The sequence below is a fragment of the Vanellus vanellus genome (assembly GCF_965231255.1).
Source record: "Vanellus vanellus genome assembly, chromosome: 2".
NCBI lineage: Eukaryota > Metazoa > Chordata > Aves > Charadriiformes > Charadriidae > Vanellus > Vanellus vanellus.
Window position 1 is genome coordinate 18,892,451 of NC_138906.1, and position 23,900 is coordinate 18,916,350.

At 38.2% G+C, this 23,900-nt stretch overlaps 1 protein-coding gene across 2 annotated transcripts in view; it reads right to left on the bottom strand.

Moving 5' to 3' along the window:
- The window catches only part of ACBD5 (acyl-CoA binding domain containing 5), a gene marked incomplete at its 3' end in the record, with an annotated part of 32,480 nt that overhangs the window by 7,813 nt on the left and 767 nt on the right, over positions 1 to 23,900 (bottom strand). For both annotated transcript variants that reach the window (XM_082499337.1, XM_082499338.1), the window contains exons 2-9: positions 23,126 to 23,246; positions 21,540 to 21,612; positions 17,654 to 17,765; positions 7,252 to 7,389; positions 6,284 to 6,484; positions 5,459 to 5,565; positions 1,545 to 1,821; positions 3 to 202 (exon numbers count right to left, since the gene is read on the bottom strand). In XM_082499337.1, the coding sequence (XP_082355463.1) occupies positions 3 to 202; positions 1,545 to 1,821; positions 5,459 to 5,565; positions 6,284 to 6,484; positions 7,252 to 7,389; positions 17,654 to 17,765; positions 21,540 to 21,612; positions 23,126 to 23,246 (1,229 nt within the window). The remainder of the gene's footprint in view (positions 1 to 2; positions 203 to 1,544; positions 1,822 to 5,458; positions 5,566 to 6,283; positions 6,485 to 7,251; positions 7,390 to 17,653; positions 17,766 to 21,539; positions 21,613 to 23,125; positions 23,247 to 23,900) is intronic.

Sequence of the window (23,900 nt, forward strand, 5' to 3'; positions counted from 1 at the left end):
ACCTGTGATGCTGTGACTGCCTCCAGCATATGCAACCTCTGAAGGACATTCTGCATGTCTTCTTGCAACCGCATCAGCACTACAGCAATCTGTTCGTTGAGGCTACCCCTGGGTCCTCTGTCTGATCCCCAGCGCTCTCCATCCCCTCCACTACCCATCTGTCCACCTTGTGAACCGTCTCCTAGAGGCTGAAGTCTATGCCCTGTGTTACGGGAGAAAACACAGATACGTAAAACACAGAATGGGCTACCAAATCTATTGAATTTTTTTTAACTGTTCAGTTTTCTCCCTCCTGAACTGAGTGTGGTAATCCTAATCACAGGCTGTATTCAGACAGTTCAAAAGCACTAGGAGGTTACTGCAACATAATTTGAGATATTGGTTTCCCTACAGCCTCAGTGTCACAGTATCATTCAAGGTTCTAGAACTGCATAAACATTTAGCAAAAAACTGTTAATTCACATGCAGTCAAGTTCAGCAGTAAAGTCTGCCCTAGCGAAAAGAAAGTAAGATCTGTCTTATTATGAAGAGTAGGTGTGTTTTAAATTTGACACAGTCTCCAGCTGGAAAACAAAGAACACTGGAATAGAATGATGAGAAAAGCTAATTGTTTGAAACTTGTAGTATTCCTTTAAACTCCATACAGCTAGCCTATCATGTTTCTGCCTGCAAGTAGCAAACGTGAGTAAAACAACAAGAGAAGGGGAAATGGTTAAACTATAATATGTTCTTCATAATAGTTTCAACATAAGTGTTCTATTTGGATTTTCTTTTTTTAATTTTTGCATCTGATCACATATGGGTGCCATACAAAAAGACATGCTATATATAAATAGAATACTTTCTGAATATTTTTTTTAGTACAAGAAAAATAAACTTTATCCTTGACTTTACATATCATACCACTGGAATGTAGTGCTGCTTCTAGGTGACAGTATTAGAAGTATTACAGAATTTAAAACAGCAGAGGTCCAACATAAATTGAACATCTGGATTAATATGTGATTAAGAATCATTAAGTTTTAAGAATCATAATAGATAGTATCAGAATCACTCAAAGGTGTGGCTAACACTCCAATTATATAGAAAACAATATGTCACCTATACCTTTCCATGATGTTCCATGGTTTCAAATAAGACACCACATATACACATGCATTTAAAAATAAATATGTAACTTGTAAAGAAACTCTTCTCATTCACAGACAAGTTTTGAAGATTACATTTCTAAAAAGACAGGTGCCATAAACAGCAGCTGGAGTTTAAGGTAAGCCAAACCAGAAGAAGTCAATATGCTTATACAAGATCTCCATAGCACATGAAAATACTTTTGTAATACATATTATGAATGAAATAAATACTCTGAAGACAAAACCGATTGCTACCCATTGTAATTAGGATTTTGTTATCTATTTTTATTGTGAAGGACAGAAACACTATATGGCATGACTATCTTACTGGACAATGTTGACAAGTGCTTCCCAGGCACCAGTAACTTATGGCAGTCAGGACAGTTGGGAAAACAAAAGTGACACGCACAGTACCTCTCCCTCTTCTGACACTGTAGAAATCAGCTTTTTCTCCACCTTTCTTCTCCTTGTGAGGGCCCCCATTACTGGCTTTGCCATCTTCTCCTCCACACTTGACTTCACCTTGTTCTTGAGCTGCTCCCTCTACAGTATTTTCAGGTTGGAGATTCCTATAAGTCATGCAACCATGCCTTGGAAAATCCGTATTTTCTAATGGAAGACTGTGATCTACATCCAAGAAATGGGATGAATGCTTTAAAGGTCCTTTAGCTGATGTGATGATCTCCAAGGGCTACAAATTAACATTAGGAAGTAAATAAATTCTGTAAAATGTGACAGTTAACCAATAAAAAGGAAGCAGCATCATCTCTATTTTCACTTTAAGAAAACAGTTCGCCCAGAATTAAGACTTTTACCAGGAGAAGTTGTTTTACTGTAGAACGTGCTTGCTATTGTCTAAATGACCCCTTCAGATTGAAAAGGCAAACATTCCCAAAACAGTGATACCACTTTAGACATTTCCAACATACACTAATACTAAGTAATCTCTAAAATACAACATCAAGATCTAAAAATGTTCATTTTTCCCTTGTAAAATTGGCTTTGCTTCCTAGATAGCAAAGTGGTATCCTAACTTGGATTCGTGAGCCACACTGTCAAAAGTCACGTGCTAGTAACAACCTTGAGTGGGCAGTGTTTACACACACAGCAAAGAGATCATATTGTTTATTACCAACCTGTTCAAAACAGGTTGGCTGCACCCTGTACCTCTCACCAAACAAAAGAAAGGCGTAGTATTCTATCAACTTCTCACTCAAAATTGGTGATACTGTAGGAAGATATTAAAAATGGATGACATGCGTTGATCAGGTCACAATTACATGTTCTGCAACAGGACTGTCTTAAGGTGGTCCAAGCATCCCTTTGTTCAGTGCAAGGACAAGCATTTGCACAAGTATATGTTGAAGCAGCCTGGGGACCTCAGATAACTGAAAAATAACTCCATTAAAAAGCCAAAATAACCAAAAGGAGGGGTAAAGAAATAGAAACTGCTGCCAAAATCCCATTTTCAAATACCAGTTCATAAACCTGTATCATCAGAACTGAAGACAGAGTGTTTGCTACATCCTATCCAATAAAAAGCTCTATTTAATTCTTTAAATGAACCTCTCCTAGTTTGAATTGCTCCATCTGCAGTTCTGCTTGCATATTTATTTACATATACCTGACCATTTGTTATTTTGTTCAAAACTAAAACTTTTCTCATGCAGGTTGGGAAATTATCCACCCACTTCAATTAAAGAATCTCAAACAAGCTCGAACAATACACAAGATGATTGGGAAGTCACCTAGATAACAGAGCTTGCAGCACTTCTGCCAAATCACCTTTCACCAATGTGCTTCATTACTGGGTAAAATCTTGATTTGCTAAAAGGAATTCTCTAGATCCTCACGATTAAAGCATCACGATTAAAGAGGAAGAAATCAGTGACCTGCTATGCCATTTGGATGCACACAAATCTATGGGACCGGATGGGCTACACCCAAGAGTGCTGGAAGAGTTGGCAGACGTGCTCTCTAAACCACTTTCCATCATTTACAGGAAATCATGGCTAACTGGGGAGGTCCCAAAGGACTGGAGGGTGGCAAATGTAACACCCATCTATAAGAAAGGCAAAAAGGAGGATCCAGGTAACTATAGAACTGTCAGTCTAACCTCGATACCAGGGAAGGTCATGGAGCAGGTCATCTTGAGTGCCATCAAAACCCACATAATGGGCAACCAGGGGATCAGGCCTAGTCAGCATGGGTTTATGGAAGGCAGGTCCTGCCAGATGAGCCTGATCTCCTTCTATGACAAGATTACCAGAATATCGGACGAGGGAAAGGCTGTTGATATTGTATACCTGGACTTTCAAAAAGCATTTGATACTGTCCCCCATACAATTCTTGTGGAAAAATTGGCTTCGCACGGCCTGGATGAGCGTACGATCCGCTGGATCAAGCACTGGCTAACCGGAAGGTCCCAAAGAGTGGTGCTCAATGGATTTAAATCCAGCTGGCAGACGGTCACAAGTGGTGTGCCCCAGGGCTCAATGTTGGGACCATCTCTGTTCAACGTCTTTATTGATGATCTCGATAAGGACATAGGGTGTATCATCAGCAAGTTTGCAGATGACACCAAGTTAAGCAGGAGTGTGGATTCCCAGGAGGATAGGGAAGCTCTACAGAGAGACTTAGATAGATTGGATCACTGGGCCAACATCAATGGTGTGAGTTTCAACAAGGGCAAGTGCCAGGTTCTGCACTTGGGCTACAATAACCCCATGCAGCACTACAGGCTTGGGGAAGTGTGGCTGGAAAGCTGCCTGGCAGAAAGAGACCTGGGGGTTCTAATTGACAAGCGGCTGAATATGAGCCAGCAGTGTGCCCAGGTGGCCAAGAAAGCCAACGGCATCCTGGCTTGTATTAGAAATAGCGGGGCCAGCAGAATTAGGGAGGTGATTGTGCCCCTGTACTCAGCACTGGTGAGGCCACACCTCGAGTATTGTGTCCAGTTTTGGGCACCTCAATACAAGAGAGGTATCGAGGTGCTGGAGCGAGTGCAGAGGAGGGCAACGAAGCTGGTGAAGGGCCTAGCAAACAAATCGTGTGAAGAGAGGTTGAAGGAGCTGGGACTGTTTAGTTTGAGGAGGAAGAGGCTGAGGGGAGACCTCATCACTCTACAACTATTTGAAAGGACACTGTAGAGAGGTTGGTGCTGGTCTCTTCTCACAGGTAATTAATGGCAGAACAAGAGGGAATGGCTTCAAGCTCCAACAGGGTAGATTTAGACTGAACATTAGGAAAGAATTTTTCACAGAAAGAGTGGTCGGGCATTGGAATAGACTGCCCAGGGAGGTGGTTGAGTCACCATCCCTGGATGTGTTTAAGAGACATTTAGATGTGGTGTTGGGGGATATGGTGTAGGGGAGAACTTTGTAGAGTAGGGTAGATGGTTTGACTCGATGATCCCAAGGGTTTCTTCCAACCCAGACAATTCTATGATTCAAGAAAGAGCTAGACAAGAGTGCTTACTGGCCTTTCTGATCCTGTGCATCATTCATATACTCCTCCCCAGAATCAGGAAACTAGGTGTTTGAATAAAATCTACAAAGTCCACGCTTAAACTGGATCTCTGAAGGAGATCCAAGCCAGTAAGTCAACTAAGACTAGAGTTAATACAATGAGCAGGAGCACAAATTCAGTCAAGACTAAGCCAACACAGTCGGTGCCCACCTTTTATAGGAAAGTCAGAGATGTACATTACAGCTGAAAAGAGTACAAGAGAAGGCAGAAATCATTGTCATCCCCCACTTCTTTAGACCTAGGCCACTTTCAGGCGCTGTCCTTCAGGCCACCTGCTAAGGCTTACTTTTTATTTTTTCGAAGAAAAAAATGCAGGATCCATCACGCCAGAAAGAGCATGCAAAAAGCTCATTGTTACAAAGACACCCTCTGCTTCTTAGAGACAGCTGGATTCTGGTCCCTACATATATTATGAGACCCTGAATTATTTTGTGGATGTAGCCCTTAGTTTGATATCTTCACCTCACATAAATTCTTTGGGGGCAAAACTTTCAAGGCTTTTAGATCAGTAGTAGCCAACTTGTAGAAGACATGATAAAACCAACAAAAAACAATAGTCCAAACGGGAGAAAGGTATGCATAGAATCATAGAATGGTTTAGCTTGGAAAGGACCTTGAAGATCATCGAGTTCCAACCTCCCTGCCACAGGCATGGACACCTCTCTCTAGAGCTGGCCCGAGGCCACGTCCATGAGTTACTTCATTCACCTCTGCACATCCAGGTTCACCTGACAGATAGGAACCCATTTAAAGATAAGCATACCAATTTCAAACTACACCTAGGAATACTAAGCCTCTACCTCTTCTAGTCCAAGTTGCTCCATAGAGTCACAATAAACTTCACTGTCTGAATCACTGGTTAAGTGCTGAGTTGCTGAGAACTCTTCAGTATTCTCTTCATTTGCACCTGTATGGAAAAGAGATATGTACATGTTTTGTAAATGCGATCCTGGCAAAGAGTAAAGCAATGAGTTAAAGTGTTTAGGTGAGCTTTAGCTCATGCCTATTTTATCTACAACTGTCACCCTAAAGTTAGATTCTGAATAAAGAAGTTATATTAATATAGGAATTATATAAAACTTTTACTAATGGGAAAACTCTGTCATATTGGCATTTCTGCATTATAAGTTGATAATTTTGATTTTACCTTGTTCATTCCACTCTCCTTTCTAAGCTCAGTATAAAGCAGTTTTGCCTAAAGTTATCTGTTAGTTTTAAAATGATATATTTAGACATCGGTTTCATTAAACTAGCATTTATAGTATGTTCAGCCTTTGAGAATTACAAATAAGATATTAGTGATTTTAATTTCACGATGCATTAGCTTTCAAAGGCAAATAGTATTTGCATAGGTAGCATAATGAATTTAAAATAAAACAATTGTATTTCTGTGGTTTTAGGCCTCTCTGACTCTGAATTCATGTTTTTCTGTAGGAGAGCCTAAAAGAAAGCCTTACTTTAAACTGGCATTAAACTAGATTTTTTTTTGAGCACTCTTTCTTCATGTTTCTACAACTGAAAGACACCATTGCTAGTCTCTGAATCTCAGGATTAAGCTTTCAAGAAAAGAAATATTTCCATGAAAACCATGTGCAAACAAAAACATGATCTTGCAAGGACAATACCTTGGCGAGCACTGTTATTAGCTATTTCTATGCTTGGCTCTGTTTTCTTTATTTCTTCCTCTGGGTTCAAGCCATTCAGGGCAGATTTAGTTTGGATGCCATTCTGCATATCTGGGATAAAGCTGTCTGTGTAACAGCCATTAGTAACAATACTTTCCAAATCCTTAGCAGCTGCTGATTCTGGTTTCACATTCTTATAGTCTGTAAAAAGAACAAGAAAACTTTGCAAATAGAAAGCTACGCACCTAATAGCTTGAAACATATTTCTTCAAGTAGCTAACTTTCTTATGGACTATATGTATAATGTATCTGCAGAATAGAATATATAAATGCTCCTAGATTCACATTTACAGGGATTGTTCTGTTCTTGTAAAAAGTGTAAATATAAAGTGTAATTTGCATAAAGAGCAGATAATATTTAAAATATAAGTAAGCAAATCCAACGTAGGCCTGATTAAATAATTATCTCAATGTCCTTGGAGGAAAAAACCTGTCTAGAATTCTAAATATGTAATTTCATTTGGTTTTCACTTGGTGCCGGTATTTCTCAAAACTCTTTATGGACCCCCTAAACGAACGTTACTGAAAGTCCTGTTTTATTTTCTCTGAAGAGAAAAAAAAAATATTTTTAATTCTACTGTTACAGCCCATGTAGCCATTCACAGCTCTTACAAACAGCACTGGCAACAAAAAACCCAAAACAATACAGGGTATAGAATTTTAGCTAACCTACTGACAGAATTTTCTAGCCAAGTCAAACATCGTATGGCATAGCTCACAAATTTGCACTAGTTCTAAATCTTATAACCCACACTGAGAAACTGCCTTTTTTAACACACGCATCCACACATATTTGCATCTAATTCTCCTGAAGATGTACAGCATTCATGATCCTTCAGGATTTTCTGCCACTTAGGTGGTTAAGAATAATTTTGGAAGAGACAATGGTCCAAGTGCAGAAAACATACCCTTTCCATTTAGCTGCAGTTCTTTTTCCTCCTCTTCACGTACCCCTTCTTCTTCTGATTCTGCTCCACTATCACTACTTTCAGCTTTTCCATTCACAGCCTTTATATTTGGAGTGGAATTCATGACATTACTAAGGTCTAAGAAAAAATTCAAAGAGGTAAAAAAAAAAAGGTGTATTTTAAAAGAAACAAACATACAACCCTCCCCCCTCCAACTATTAGGCATAGTTCCACAAAAGTATTTCCATATTAGAAGATGTACCATATAATGCCAGCTTTATTTCTGTAAGCTCTTCCTTAATTGGTTTAATGTTTCTCTCTTGTGGCTCACCACAGAGTGCCTGACTACTGGTGAAGAGACTCAGTGATTCTGAGAAAGCCTACTGGAAAGAGACAGCAAGCGGGCCACTTTCACTACCAAGTGTCAGACCAAGGCTATTACCCATATTTATGGTGTAGCTGTAGTAACATTTTACCTAGGACTAATGCAGCCATGTTCTTTTAAACCCAGAAGTCAGCATTTTTATAGAAGTTCCCTTTTGGGCTGAAATGATTCAAAACTGCTCTCAATTCAAAGGCAAATTTTGAAACATTCTATTCAATTATGTGAGCAATGGGATTCTGAAGAAGTTAAATACAATAACCCATGCATCTTCTCCTGCAGCAATTTAAACAGATGCAAAATGTGGTAAGAAGACTCAAGTTTACACAGATCTCTATCTAACAAAGGGCATATGGACATAAATTCTCCGATTTCAGTGAAAAAGATGATGAAACAAATACACTGAGTATTTGTTTGCATATCTAATTACATAAATATTAAAAAAAAACAGATCTTGAAATAAAGTAACCACTAAATCCATGTTCTCCACATCTTTGATCACTCCAAGGATCACAATTTACACTGACTGTAAAGATTCTTAAAAAATATGAAGAATTTAAGTGACAATTCTACCACCTCCTGTAAAAAAAGATATGATTAAACACATCCCGATGATCATTTAAGCCTCGTATGTTAGGACAGAGTGTACAAAGAGTGGATAGTTTCTGCGAGATACTCGCACAGTTTACATGTTGACTCCAAGGCTGAATTCTGACTGTTTTAATTGTCACCACAGCATTCCATTTGCATAATTTCTATGTTCATTTGTCAAAACCTTGAAAGATTAATTCTTACATTTAAGCTTAACATTAAACAACAAAATAATATCCAATTATAGTTGACAAACCAGCTCCACTACTTTCTTTGCTGCATGGTAATTTAGAGCTAAGAGTTTTCTGTCTTAATTTTGCAATGAAGAGTCTTCCAGTCTTCCCACATTCCTCTATTTTCAAAGCTTATCCATAGTGCTTTAAAAAAAAAAAAAAAAAAGCAGCAAAACAACTTTTTGTATAGAAATAACAAATATGTTAAATATCCTCTTCACCTTAGTTTTACTTCAAGGTCAGGTTTCTGTGGGCACCCTGCACCACTTTTTTGGATTGCTTTAATCTAACTTTTATCTGAAGGTTAAAAAAAAATGCTTCTTTATTGTAAAAAGACAAGTGGAAAAGCTATTGTCTGTCTTGTAGACTACAAGTATATAAACAATCACATGCTTATTTTCTCGTCACTAAATAACACTCCTTATTTGCAAGAAAATTTGTTTCACAAAAGAAAAATCCCAACATATTCTTAGTTTATTTCTCATGAGCATGTTTCATTTACTGTGAAACCCAATTGTCGAAATGTTTTTCTAACAAACAGCAGTGTGAGGAGGATAAGGTAGCAGTTAAGTCCTCACAGCTTGAGCATTAAGCACAGAAACAGCTCCCTTGGCACGGTAAGGCAGGCATCACCTGTCCCTTTGAAACAAAAAGGGAGTGGGGCACAATCATCCATGTGTCTTACCCAGCTGTGGGAGTAAACAGGAAAGACAAGACTAGGAGGAACATTTATCTGTGAAGGAAGGCAAACTAAAACTGTAAACCTCCTCACCCTACCAAGGATATTGTAAAAAGCCCCAGCTTAAACAGATTTATGCTATCATGCCCTGGGACACCTGAAAAACTGAAATCCATCAGGACTGTATTTCTTCCACAAAGGCATTCCTTGCAACAGTGCTCCTAAGGACCATCAAGAGGCATCGCTTTGATGCGGACTCTCAAGAACACATCATTGTACAGTTTTGGCCACTTGAAATACCATGTTTAATTGTGTACCTTTCCTCAGAACCCTTACACTGCTATGCTCCTCAGCTCCATCCCCAATTGCTTTTACTACGTGGTAAAAGCACGGTTTGCTGCTATCCTCCTTGTTGCTCTGAGTATCTGCTAAGAAACCAGCAATGATGACTAATACTGGGAGTGATAGGGTTAAAGAGCTAACTAGTAGTGACTTCTACAGTCCCTGTTGTTAGGTTAATGGCTACTCCCTGAGGAATATATGTTCTAATATGAATGATACAAGTCAAGAAATCAAGTAAGGTTTTAAAAGCTTTGTGCTAATCCCACCCAGCCACCCAACCCTTTAGTCTTTCTGTCTACCCACTTCAACTGCAGGCAAAATGTTAGTAGCTTTTTCTGTTGCTCTGGTTTAGACACTATAGACTCCCTCTTGGTTTATTATTTTCATCTCACTGCCTACAACACCAAAACTGTGAGAATTGTGACAGAATTTTCTAAATCAAAGCTGTACTGCTCTGTAGCCATACAAGGAGTAATATTCTGTAAAAGCCTGGATTGTTGGTTTGTTTTTTGTTTGTTTTTTTTTTTTTTTTTTATTAATGCTATATAGTAACAGCTACAACATGCAAACAGAAGGAAGAAGGATTTAACAAAAGAAAGTGGCAAGATGGAAAGCATATGAAGAACAGACACGCAGCTCTCTACAAGCTTTCACTGGATGTTCATTTTCTCGTCAGCTCTATTAAACTTCTTAAAATCAATTCTAAATATATTTCTTTAAAGGCAGCACTACAATTCTTCTCAATGATCTGTGTAACGGGGCCAAGTTTATAAAAAAAAAAAGTATTTGATTTCTAACTCCCCACATATTTCAAGGCAATTTTTGTTACCCTGATGGGAGTTTAGGAACTTACATGCCTCTGGATCTGCCCCAGCTCAAGGGTCATTTTACAAAGAAAACCTCACCTAGCATGTTTTTCTCAAGTGCCTTATATTTTTGGCTTTCTGAACAGGCACATGATTCTTACACAAAATTAACACGCACTGCTAGAGCTGTACTGATGGTTGGCTCGGCACAACACAGCATCCTCACACAAGTCCTACAGCCTCTTTCACTCTGCAAAAACTAGTGAGCAGGAGACAGCCCACGACAGCAGGTGAAATATCACAAAACATTTAACTAGCTGTGTAGGCCTTCATAATATCATAAAAATTATGTGCTTTTGTAAAATACCATAACTTTACTATCCACTCAATAGCAAAATCTTATCCACTAAAAGATTATTTCCATGACCTACACTTATACGGCCCTATATAAGGACCTCTTAGCACTCCTATATTTAAGTAGGCTCAAGCTTTGTCAAAATTTTTCTGTTCAGTCTCAGAGAGACCTCTATGCTGTACAAAATTGTTTTAATAATCAGGTAACTAGAATTCTTTTCTTGCCATCACAACCTGATGTTTCATGCTTGTTACTGATCCAAGTAGGCTCTCTGCTTCGATTCTAAGTTTACGCAACCACGTTCTGCTATTTCCAATACACCTAGTTACACAAATCTCCACCTCCTTTTTGAAATATGTATCCAAATACTGCAAGGACTTCACTGCAAGGAGCGAGTGCAGTGAGAAAAGAGGGGTACATGAAAGCATCTGGGAGCAATAAGCTGTTCAGCTAGAAGAGCAAGAGTTTCTATAACCCTCACTTCCTTCCATTCTTTTTAATATAGCATGCTACAAAAAATTCCGGGGGCCCAGCCTGCTCTGTAACATCTGTTCTACAATACTCAAATGAGCTGCCATCACAAATGAAACAAGATTTTTAGAAGGGTCTGTCAAAAATAGAGACAGAAAATAAAAAATTCCTTACTTTAACTACCACTGTTTTATCACTTTTAATTTTAAATGTATAAAGTGTAAGTTCTCTGAAAAATGTATTCCTTAAGCACACAGATCATGGCAGCCAGATCTTCCTCGATACAGTGTTCCATTTTTGTTGTTTAGTCTTCCTAAACTTTACTATAACAGAAAAAGAAGCCTCTCCTCCTTTTTATTTTTCTTTTAATTTACTCCAAGAGTACAGCCTTGTTTTGTCAGCATTCCTCTCTGCTTGTTCTTTTCAAGCTATTGCACCCAAAGAGATTCCACTGTACTTCATAAAACATTTTAATCAACAATATTCATATCTTTATTTACCATTTATAAACATCAAAACAATTGTTTGTGGATAAGAACAAATACAGAAATAGCAGCTTCTCAGATGTTTATATTAACTTGCAAGTATGGATTTAGGATTACTGACTAGTCATCCTGGACCTTTACACTTCCTCTTCAAAATCTATGGAGTTTAACTCCATCCATATCATCAGTACCTGTTCCATTAAGTTTCCAGAATACTTCCCATATAAATAAGGGTACCAAGTTTTTGGATTGACTTAGATACGTTTTCCCTCTTCCCTGTCACCCCTGAGCCTTCTGCCAGGAGAAACAATCTGCCTGGGATTTCCTGACAGAGAGCAGCCCAGGGAGAACAGCAGCTACCCCACAGACATTCCCGGCACTGGCAGGTAGTTCCACTAAGGACACCAGGCATCCAGAGTACAGGGCCACCAAGCACACGCAGCTCAGTTACATGGTGCATGTGCAGCGACACCAGTGGATCCAGGCTTTGCCAACTGACTGTCAACACCTTAGCTAACAATCACATGTGAGAATGAATATGAAGAATAACTGCTTCTTAGATATTTAAAGTAACTTGCAAGACTAGCAAGAGCATTCCAGGATCCAGGATGTCCCCATGTCTGGTACTACTTCCCTCTGGGAGAATGACCAAGACTTGCTAAGCTGTCTTCTGTGTGGAAGCAATAGTCAAAATTTAGAACTTTCACGTTGCATGACAAGTAGAGAGGAGCATTAGAGTCTTGAGTTTTGTCCCGGAAAATATAAAACATGAACATAGTATACTCAGAACCCCATAAAGAAAACTGAATTATGCTTGAAAACAACAGAAAACCATTTTGCTGAGTCACCTATAGTCCAGAAACCCTGGTCTATAACATTGTAGCCTGAATCAAAAATTGTTTTGCCCCGTGCAAGAAGAAAACCAAACAGGAAATAACATTAAGATTACATTCTGCCAGCTACTCCAAACCTACCAGTTGAACAGCTTTTTACAATGCCCAGATTAACACAGCCTCACAGATAACACAGATGGCTTTTCCATACATCTTAGAGACTACAACTGAAGTAATTATTTTTGCTATAACAAAGTTATGCATGAAACACCAGCCCATGCCCACTGGGTACTTTCCTGAGAGCAATCAAGATACAACTACCTACATCTGTTCTTCCCCAGTCTCCCACACCTCTTTCTACTACTTCTTTGTAGAAGAGAGCTGACAGAATTCTGGATTTCAGTTCTCTCACTACAAGATCTTAACTATAAGCAAGACCTCTAAAAATGTAAGACACCAACATTTTATAGCAAGTGTGTACATCTGCTAGAGTCTCAAAACCTGAAAAGCTTTTGACAACTTATTTTCCCTTTTGCAGGGAACTGTTGACTGGCTGGACAAATAAAATCCAGGTGCAACAGCCAATTATGCACGAATGCTGTTACTATTGACTCAATCCAGCATGAAACAGAATACAGACAGGCTTTTCTTTTCATGGAAGAAAGCTTCTCTTAGCTCCCTCCACTTTGAGAGAAACAATTTTAGGTTGTTTTTTTTTTTTTTTTTTTTTTTTTTATTATTTTCACATTTGGATACTCTACTGCTCATCCTGTGGTGATATATTCTCTCCTACTCTGTAGGAGAGGAGCTGTTGATATCCTCAGGCTTGAGCTATACTGATGCTCTGCCCTAATTTCCAACACTGCTAGACAGCACTGGCATAAACCCATCCATCTGAAGTCGAATCACAAAGTAGGCTAAGATTTGAACTGGAAAGCCTGAAGCAGGTATATATTGCAACAGAACAAGCCACAGCTTGTTAAGACACTGATCCACATCTCATCAAGACTCTCAACTGACTTTGCCACTTGCTGGCCCAGCCCTTAATCCTATAATAATCCTATGCTGCAGCAAATGCTGCAGAGAATGTTCTAGATGCTTCTGAAAGTAAGCTATTAAACTACTTATATACTAACAAAAATATTTGTATATTAAGTTTCACACTAGCCTCCCTGAATATAATCTGTAACCTTGATTATGTCTGTTAGCTTACCATTGGAAATTAGAAGAGGATAAGAAGTTTAAAGGACAATTCTGAAGACCTCTCTCACCCACCCACAATCTCCTCTGCCCCACGGGTGCTTTGCCTTAACACACCTCCTAGCTCTCGTGCTGCCGCCCATTCAACATATCCTACTACAGCACAGCAATTTCAGAGTAATAGGGGTTTTAGCTCTTTTCCACCTTCTTACAAAGCATTAAGAAGATTCACAGCCATTGAATCCCTTAAAAATCCTAGTGAGGAAGAGGAAAGGAAGTCAGTTTAGCAAGTATATTTGAAGTCAAACTGAAATGAAAAAGTGAGCTTATCAAGCAGAGGGTATTTCACAGAAGAGGCCCACACACAAGCAGAAAGAGCATGCCACCAAACACTCCGTTACAAAGCAAAGATGTTGAAAATAACATAAGCTCTTTGAGAATATAAAACCATTTGAAAAGAGAAACTAATCGTATGCAATCTACAGAAGCACAATTGGAAAATATACTGCATTTTAAGAGTAAGAATAAGTGATTCTACCTCCAAAGTAATAAGAACAAACTTACTTTTTTCCAAGTGTAATCCACTCCAAGCTTACCTATGTCCTGTACTAACTACTGCCTTTGAAATAGAAGCATTCATGTGTATTTGCTTGTTCAAAAGCACATAGGTTTAAAAGACAATACTCACTGAAGTCTAACTTCCATATCCAATGCAGGAAGACATTGTTAAACAGCCATACCTGCCTGTGAGCCTGGCCAACTTCTGCCATTCACACAAGCTGCAACTGAAGCAGTGCCCTGTATGGACTCCTAGAGCAAACATACTACATTGCAATCAGCACTGTCCAAAGCCAGCATATGCAGCAATACAAGTCACCTTGCTTTGATAGGGCTTCATCTGATGCAATTGCAATACCACTGGGAGCAAAGTTTTCAGGAGAGAAGCACTCACTAGGATGACAAAGTTTAGGAGTATTACCATGCTGAAATTTTCCACAGCCTCTGCAATGCAAATCTTGTCATTACTGGAGGCAACATTTAGTCCTCCCAAGGGCATACAAAGAGTACTACTACTCAGCATAAAGGTGAAGGGTCATCTTTATTTAGTAGGATTTTAAAACATATTAAATGCCTTGTCACAAAACAGAAAGAATACACAGGAAAATTCTACTGAAGAACTTGTGAACAGTTTCCAGATACTTTGCTTAGTTGTTGAGATAAACTTAGTGTGGGCCTGTCAGGTAAGGATTTTCTTGCCCCCCTTTGGATTTATTCACCTTCATGAAAAGACGACATCCACAAATGTTCTCAAGGAAACATTCAGAAAGATGAGCTCACCCAGCATCAGATCAGTAGGGTACCAATTCTAGCCCACCTATGGCTTCTTAAGGTGTAACATAAGAAGAAAGCTTGAATGCCCATTCTGAAAATGTTAAATTCACTGAGCAATGATATTTTGAAGCTGCCTTTTTTAACATTGACTTGGACATCAGATTCCTTGGGCATTTAGTAGCAAGTGCAAAAAGTTAAAAGGTTGTTCTTCTAAAGCCACTCCCACACCTTACCCAACAGTCCTCCCTCTACTCTTCTAGCAGCTACAAACAAAAGGGTCCTTCTGTAACAGTGCAACAATTACCTATTCTGTTCTGCACCACTATGACAACCAACAGCCCACCTTCTCTGATGTATAATATTTCATGTACCTGAAAATAATTTGTCAGTAATTTTCTCTGTAAAGTGCTTCACACCTGTCAGAAAGACTACTGACCAAACTTTCCAGAGAACCTAAGCTTCTCACGCAGCTGCAGGACAAGCTTTCAAAACACTACCCAGGTTACATGCTTTTGAAATACTCCTCAGATTGCTCAGCCTATTGGAGACAATTGTCTATTTTCCTTTCTTCACCAACACATCCAAGTATAGATCCATTTGTAAATAATTATCTTCATACAGATTAAACTCTTATAGAAGAAGAGTGGAAGGCACACTCAAAACAGAATGGCTCAGAAGATGGGGGCGTGTACAGTATGAAGTAAGAGACTCGAGAGAAGGGTCCCAGTTAACAGACCATACTAATTGCCTGCCCATGAAAAACACACCTTCTACAACAGAAGCTATAGAGAGTAGGGGCTTGGGGGCAGGGGAAGAAACATGACTGGAGGAACTACCACAATGAAAACTTAATCATGTATCATTTTTTAACGGTATTATCACCAGTGTCTACATCATCTCAAGCACAGACTTGGGCAGACTGGTTCTATTCTTTAGTGTGTATCTAGAAGACTGTAAGTACTTATGCTTCCATACTGCTGTGAAATATTTTGGAGACCTGTACTGTAAACAATAATTATTATTTCCAGCTTCACTTTTATTAGGAAAGTGGTAACAGCACTGAAGAAAGGGTTTCAAAGTCTTAAATCCAATGGTAAAGTTATAACACATGATGGACTTTGTGAAAGTTCTGTCTTAATTCATTGTGGCATAGTTAGATGTTGCAGCTTTAAACCATATGAATGATGACATATCACCACATTTATTGCAACACTGACAGAACAACATAATGCTGAAATTTGATATTCTGTTTTACTTACACTGCTTTATCTTTAAGGTGTCCCTCTAAAAAACAAGTATGCTAAATTTCTTATTGGAACAGGTGTGGGTTAGCTTCCACTACTCTGTTTGCCTAGATAAGTCACTTTTTAAGAATTGGCTTTTGGCACTGTGCCATAGACACCAAGTCCAAGTAAATCCTTATTACACAGATCACTGACCTGAATCTATTGATACTCTTACAATCTTGCCCTTCAATACAGCTGTCAGGCAAGCTCATTAAATCTCAGACATGAAGCATACACAGCTTTAGTTGAGAAAAACGTCATACAGCTTTCAAAAGGGCCATTCAAAAACTTTTACCATTATGTTTCGTCAAAATGAACGAAAAACTATTTCTGTTTCTCTGAGACTTGATACCAAAACCCAAAAACAAAACAATGTTCCTTTAACATAGGGGAAAAAAAGCCACACACAAAAGGCAACTTAACCAGCTGACTCCTACTTCTTAAACACAGTAAACCAATTAATTTGTGCAATGGTTTGTTTCTTAAAAAATATTTCAAAAATTGAAATGCAACAGGGGAAAATTTACCTTTAATTTTAAGACAGATTTAAACAACTGTAAGCCTTATACTACAGCCTTATGAACACATTACCTGTAATATAACAACTGTTATTATCAAAATATTCTCACAATGGTATTGCTAAATAAAAATCACCACACTGATTTTTATGCAGCTATGACACCACTAGGTTTGCCACTTGTCAGAGATTTAAAACGTATAAATAGATATTCCCTTGATGAACTGGAGCCTCAGAAAACTTAACTTGAAAGTTGCACAAACCCATCTTAGGCTCTGTATGTATTACAGAAACCATGATTAAAAAAAGCATGGATTTTGATTGTGGATTTTTTTAAGTTTTATTTTAGATCAGATGACAGAGCTGGATTATGAGCTCCGTGTGCAGTTTGATAATCCACAGCTACACCAGGATGCAGCAGTATGCATTTCAAGTAATTGTTCCTTTTAACAGATAGGCAGAAACTAGATTTGACTGGGAGAGTTGTTTGTTTTAAATACTCTCCTTTTTTCAGGAAAAGGCTTCCTTCAGCAGCTCAAAAAGCCTGTAGACAAGGACTAAACATGCAGCTTCCTGGGTCTAATTTTGTTTTGTACCTCAAAAGCAAAATAAAACAAAATCCAGCCTAATGAGGTGGCAAGCCCAGAAGTCACAAGCATTAGCAGGAAGTTACTACAGCACCAGAACAATGGAAAATATGGACTTACACATAATTTATTATTCCTACCTTCCAAATACTTAGAGACTTTCTCCATTCGAACTGCCGTATGGTAAAGAGAATGAACAGAAAGATGCAACGTTTAGCTTTAAAAATAATTTACAGAAGACAAGCCCAAAAATAGTCTGGAGTTGTGATTATTAGTAGTATAAAGGAAGTTATTTGTCCGAACCTGAAGTTAAGTCAGATCCTCTGTTCTTTTTATCTTCTACTATTTCATAGAACGGGCCTATTACTTGTAGTAATTCTTCAACTTTGTCCGTCATCGGCATACTCTCAAGAATCTGCATAAGTCCAAAATATGAAGCATCTTATGAAACAGCATTTCAATGATTCATTCATTTCAAATTATTTTAGCAATTGCTGGTCATAGTGAAATGTTACTGAGTTTTACAAAGTCACTTCACACATTATTCTGATTTTTTTTAAGTATTTTTTTTTAATTAAACAAAAACATAAACCTAATTTACCAAACAAGAATCTTAACTAGCTGTATTAACTTTTTTTAGGTGAAGAGAAGATAGGAGAGGTAATGCATTTGCCACCACCAAAGGACCACCTCAGTACAGTATTAAGACCTTGAAATCCATCATTTCAGCAATTTCAAACTAAACCAAGTCAAAGCTCAACAGGCTGCTGTTATCTGACACAATTTATTTTATAGACAAGTCTTCTCACAGAGAAAGTGAAACCAAGAGACTTTTTTCTTAGAGGATTCTTTGCATTTGTCAAATCCTGCCATCTTTAATGGAATGTAAGGAGCAGATTGGAAGTGCCCTACTGGGTCCATCTAAACCCTAACAACAAAATGGACAGTATACAGCAAAACTGGGACAGTGCAAAGACATACTTAGCAGAGCAAGCTAGAATCAAATTCTGCTCTTGAAATCATCTGGAGCTCTTCCGTTGATGAAAGTGCCTTCATTTTAAATTACAAAACCAATACCTTTCATCATCTAATAGGAATGCAAAACCTTAAATCTAAAATAGTTTAAAAGAGATTCAATAATTGAATATTATTTTAAAAGCATATTATATTATTGTCCTATTCTAGTTTAGGTACTTTCAACCAAGCTTTTTGCTGATAGCTTTGTTGCTCTTTCAACTTCTGCTTCATGATTATTTTTCAAAAGATGTAATAGCTATAGGAAAAGACTCAGGTAGAAGCAAACTAACAGCTACAGTAGATCTCCTCCTCCAGAAGAGGACAGAGAAAGCAACAGATGGAGGTACAAGTTGCCACAGAACATGCTGCTCAAAAGCACCAAGCATGCAGCTAAGCAGAAGCAAAAGCTATAGCATTACTTCACAAAGCAGGAGCTCCAGGCAGGCTAGCAGGTAACAAGTCAACACTTGCAAACCAATCAAGGATATCAAGAGACAACAATCCTATCAAACTGCATTTTCATTGCCACTTCTCTGGTCTATTCAGTGTATATCATTCATTCCATATTTGTTAGAGCAAAGGGCTCAGTGCTCAGATACAGAGCTGGGTATGAACCAGAGACAGGACAGTTGTGTCTTCCCCCCCCCCCCCCTTTTTTTTTTTTTTTTTAAACTTCAATAGCATTGAGAGAAACAAGAAACCTATTCTAGAATAACACTTGTATTTGCTATGTATTTACTTTTACAGTCTACACTGTAAACTGTTTCATACATCCACTTGTACAGTGTCTGCATGTAACTGCTCTTCATCTGTTCTAAACAGACCTCAATATACTCTCTACAACTTGAAGCAATTCTTAGAATCTTACCACAGTTGCTGTTAAAATAAGTTTTGTAACTGCTAGCTTTTAGGCGAGCAAAAGAACAAATACTTCCACAAACAAAATCAAATGCTTACTTATGCAGCCACTAGGCATAATATGCAGTCTTAATATCTGAAAGTACAAAATAAGTTATTATATATCCTGAATTACTGTTTTCTTTGGACGTCAGACAATTCATATATGAAGATGTGTTTTAAATTAGAAACACCATGTAGTGTTAACAAATCTTTATGCTAAGATATAACTCATTTCAAATATATAACATACCAATATATCTGAAGCACAAATAAATTAGTTTAAACAGTATTGCAGTGTAAAATTTCAGAAAGGCTACTTGGAAGATAAATTAATCTCAAACAAAATGCACCTGAGCTCAGATTCATCTCAGCTAGGACTAAAACATGTTTGGTTATCTCCCACCGGCACATCAAAACCTCGTCAAGACACATTCCTCAACATGATTTTCAAAGCTACCACACGAAGGGAAAACACATGTAACAAGTTTACAGTAGAAGTGTCTTGTGATACGCTCATCTGATGCATGAATAGCTCAAACACAATGTGCAAATGCTAGGGACATGCCCCAGGGGCAGGAGTGGGGGGGAATATGGCAATCTTATACACCTTTAAACATAGTCCTGTGATATCAGTATACAAGAGGGGGGGTTGCCCCCTTAAACATGCAGCAACAGCAGAATGCCCACAGTAGCACCAGAAGGATTAGTGCAGTATATGCTGATAGAACAACCCAGTGGATCCATTTGAAATGCACTTCCATTTACATTTTAAGTAGAATCAGTCAGGTTGGAAAAGCTGAAGCTAGTATTTCAAATGTGAGAGCTGAAACAGCACCATCACAGGATAAACAGATTCCCTAGTTTCAAAGCTGACCGAGGAAAGCACTCATTTGCTCTCCAATCCTTACATGTGATCTGTACAGGGGCAGGATATTTGTGCTCCATTAGGGTCAAGTAATCAGACTTCCTCACAGGAGACTTACTAGGGTTTTTTTGTTGTTTTTTTAGAACAAACATTGGAGTTTCCTTAGTTTTAGTGTCCTGACCAAACCAATTACTGTGTTAAAAAAAAAATAAGGTACTCTGCTGAAGCATTAACGCATTTTGAATCCGAGATTTGAAATGAAGCACTAAATCTCATGGTACGCATTCAAAAGGAATTATTAAAGTTTAGTAGGATTTTTGACCAAATGAATATTTGGCCTCCTGTGGTTTTTGGAGTTGTTCATTTTTCATTTTAAAGCAGCTACAGTAGTACCAGCAGGAAGTAAATCACCAAAATTGCAGGTAGGAAAAAGAACAGTAGTCAGACTCCAGATCCTTGCCTATTAAAAGTCTTTGTTGTATCAATCATTAAACTTGTCAAGAGTTCAATGTCAAGATAGCGGCCTAGGAAAAACATAAGTGTATTTGGAATAGAACTTACATTTTCTCTCCTTGATGCTAACCTCATTATAGTAATAGATTATGATTATACTTTTATCCAGATTGACAGTAAATAATCTTTTAACTGGAAAGGCCACCTAGGAGACCTTCAGTGAAGAGACTGCAGTGAAAAATGTTAGTTAATAAGAGTCAAGGAACTTTAATTCTGAATGTTTAGTTAATGCTGCAATTCCTGCTTAATATAGTAACTGACCGTTTACAAGTTACACATCTACTTAAAAAAAGACAGATCAAATGACTCCATTCTAACTATCTGACTGCAGCTATAACATACAAGGAATATTTTAATGACAAGTATAGAAAATTCAGGTTGCTGAGTTCTTCTTGAAAAATCAAAGGTGATTAAGTTTACATATTTGATTACACTCATGTCTCCAGTCATGAGATTGCCACTCTTGCTCCTGAAGTCCTTCTAGAGGCTTGGTTTCTTTCCTTCCAAGACAAGGATGACTTACCTCTCTGAACTCTGAGACCTGAGGCAGTTTGCAGTGAATCAGTTTTTCTTTTGTTGTACTTTAAGTTCCACTGTTTTCTCCACTACCTCCGTTACCATGATTTCAATACTTCACTCTCTTTAGCTCTGTCATTTAAGCTTCATATCAGCCAGAGCTCTCATGTTTCTCTGAAAACAATTCAAATTATATAGCTTTGGAAGGAACTACATAGATTTCAGCACTATGCTGGGAAAAGAAAATTAACTGTTCACATATGAAATAACTCATTTGGAGCTTTAGCAGTAGTAGTCAGCAAGAATCTCCTCGTGTTCCTTAATTTATTTCTGGAACATCTGTTCTAGAAGATGCCTTCCACTTACTAGTAAACTTACCTTTTTCATTTCTTCAACATAGGCTATCATAGCTTCTTCTTTGGACATGTCTCCCAAGGCACTCCAAGCATCCCTAGGAAAAAAAAAAAAAAGTCACATACATTTTCAGTATCTTCAAGGCCTCCTGGATTTTTCCAGCCTGGCCTTAAGTAGGTCAGTTATGTAATGCCAAAAGTTTCTCTGATACAAATAAAATGCAACAACAATTCACAACTTTTTTTTAAAGTCCAAATATATAATTTGCTAGGATGATAATCACATAGTGGTACATCAACAAAGATGCAACACACTGAACAGCCTGGGGACCAAAGAGTTCCTCACGGACCAGCTATGATCTTGTACCTGGTAAGTTGTTAACAAGCCCAGATATGACACACATACACTTCCCTTTTGATTAGGCTGATTTTTAATGACTCTCTGCTACAGAAAAAGAGCAGGCACAGACACTTCAGCCAGCACTTACAGACAGTTGTCAGCAAATTAGAACAGGCTACAAGAAAAATCTGTCCTTTTTGAGCTTATCAATTGGGCAAAGACACATCAGTCTAGTAGTCAGGTAGTTCAATCATCACCCCCAGTTACCACAGCTGCTACTTCTGACTTAAAAAAAAAATCTCCCCCTCTCCAACTCTGTAAGACAGAAAACCCCAATCAAATTCATTGGTATTACACAAGGAATCTGTCAGAACACAGCATATAGTGATATATTGTCAAATCAAGTGCAAGACTACGTAAGGCACTGTCCCTTCCCCTTGCCAGAGTATTTGTTCCACTTCCAGCAAAACCCCAAGGATGGTGGCTCGCATTTCAGCTACAACCAACCAGGTGGGTGGAAGCTTACTGCGTTAGTCCTCTGCAAAGATCCCCCCTTCACCCTGACTTGGGGAGACTGGGGAGGAAGGGGGCCAGAGTCAAAGGAATAATTTCACAGATCCCAAGATGACCGTGACCATAAAGACAGCAATAACACTCGTTCTTCAGGACAAGTCATTATTAAGATATAATAAGCAAAGCATTCACATGGCTTTTTAAACAGATTTTAGCAATTTGATGAATCAGAAATCTTTCCAGCACAAGGAGAATACAGGCAGTGGGAAGCCCTGCCACTAAGCAGGCAAACCAGAAAGACACAAACCAGACCTCTCCCCCAAGAGCTTGAAGCTGTATCAATGGCTGTCAGTGAGCACTTGTTTACTTCAGGCTCATATCATTCATGAAAACCTGAGATGGAAAAATTCCAGACACTCATACATATCACTCATTCAGCAAAACATCTAAAATTTCGTTCTACAACATCGGATAAACACTGCAGAGGTACCATGATGGTGCTTGCCCAAGAAAAAGCTGCCCACCTGCAAAACCTGAGGGAATGTTTTCACCTGCAACTCTGAGAAGTTACAGATTATCTGAGAAAGAAAGTTGGAACACAAGACAAAAAACGAATTCAAGCATCAAAGGTTGCGAATGTTCTTTTTTTAAAAGAGAAATAAATTCACTAAACTCATTCTCCAAGAGCCACTCTAAATAACTCCATTCCAATCATAAAAAATAAAAACAGAACAAAACAACAACTCATTAAAAGTTACCATTTATATCTACCAATTGGATCCCAAAATCCAGGTCGTGGAATGTTACAGGGTCCTTGGGTTGCTTGCTTATAAAAGCTATAGAACTTGAGCATCATTTCATTCGTTGGCTGGAATGAACCTAGTGAAAGCATTTTAAAATACAATTAAATTGTAATCAAGAATATTAACGAGTATTTTACAAGCTTAGTATTTCTGTGAGAAAATAGCCTGCAGTTTGTTACAGCCTGATTCACAGCAGTACAATTTAAGTCAATGGAGAAAATCTTTACTTTATCTACCATGAACCAGCACCACTGACGATATTTACTTTACAAACAGCAAGACTGAGTTTAAGAGACAATAACCTTTACTACTACTAAGGTCAGACTCCATAATTCGAATTAAAAAAAAAGAGGAATAAGGAACATAAAGTGAGGGTCCCTTCACTCAGTTTAAAAGGACAGGTTTAGCTCCCAGTAAACAAAGTATCTTGCAAGTCACTTTACTGTTACAAACAGTAACTTATTGAAAGACACCAGAATTAACCCTCCCCAAACAAAACATCCCCACCCCAAAAAAACGTAACAAACCCAAAACACAGCCTTCCACAGTGTTTTTGTTTACTTTGGGTATTTGACAGCACTTTCCATAAGAGTTTCACTGTTTCTGCTGGTTCTCTTTTATCTTCTTCCTTGTAGAACACACTTTTGCAGAGGTAGGAAATGTTTACAAAACTGTAACAGCTGGCAAGGAAGATTCATAACCAATTCAATAAGTCAAATACTTTGAGATT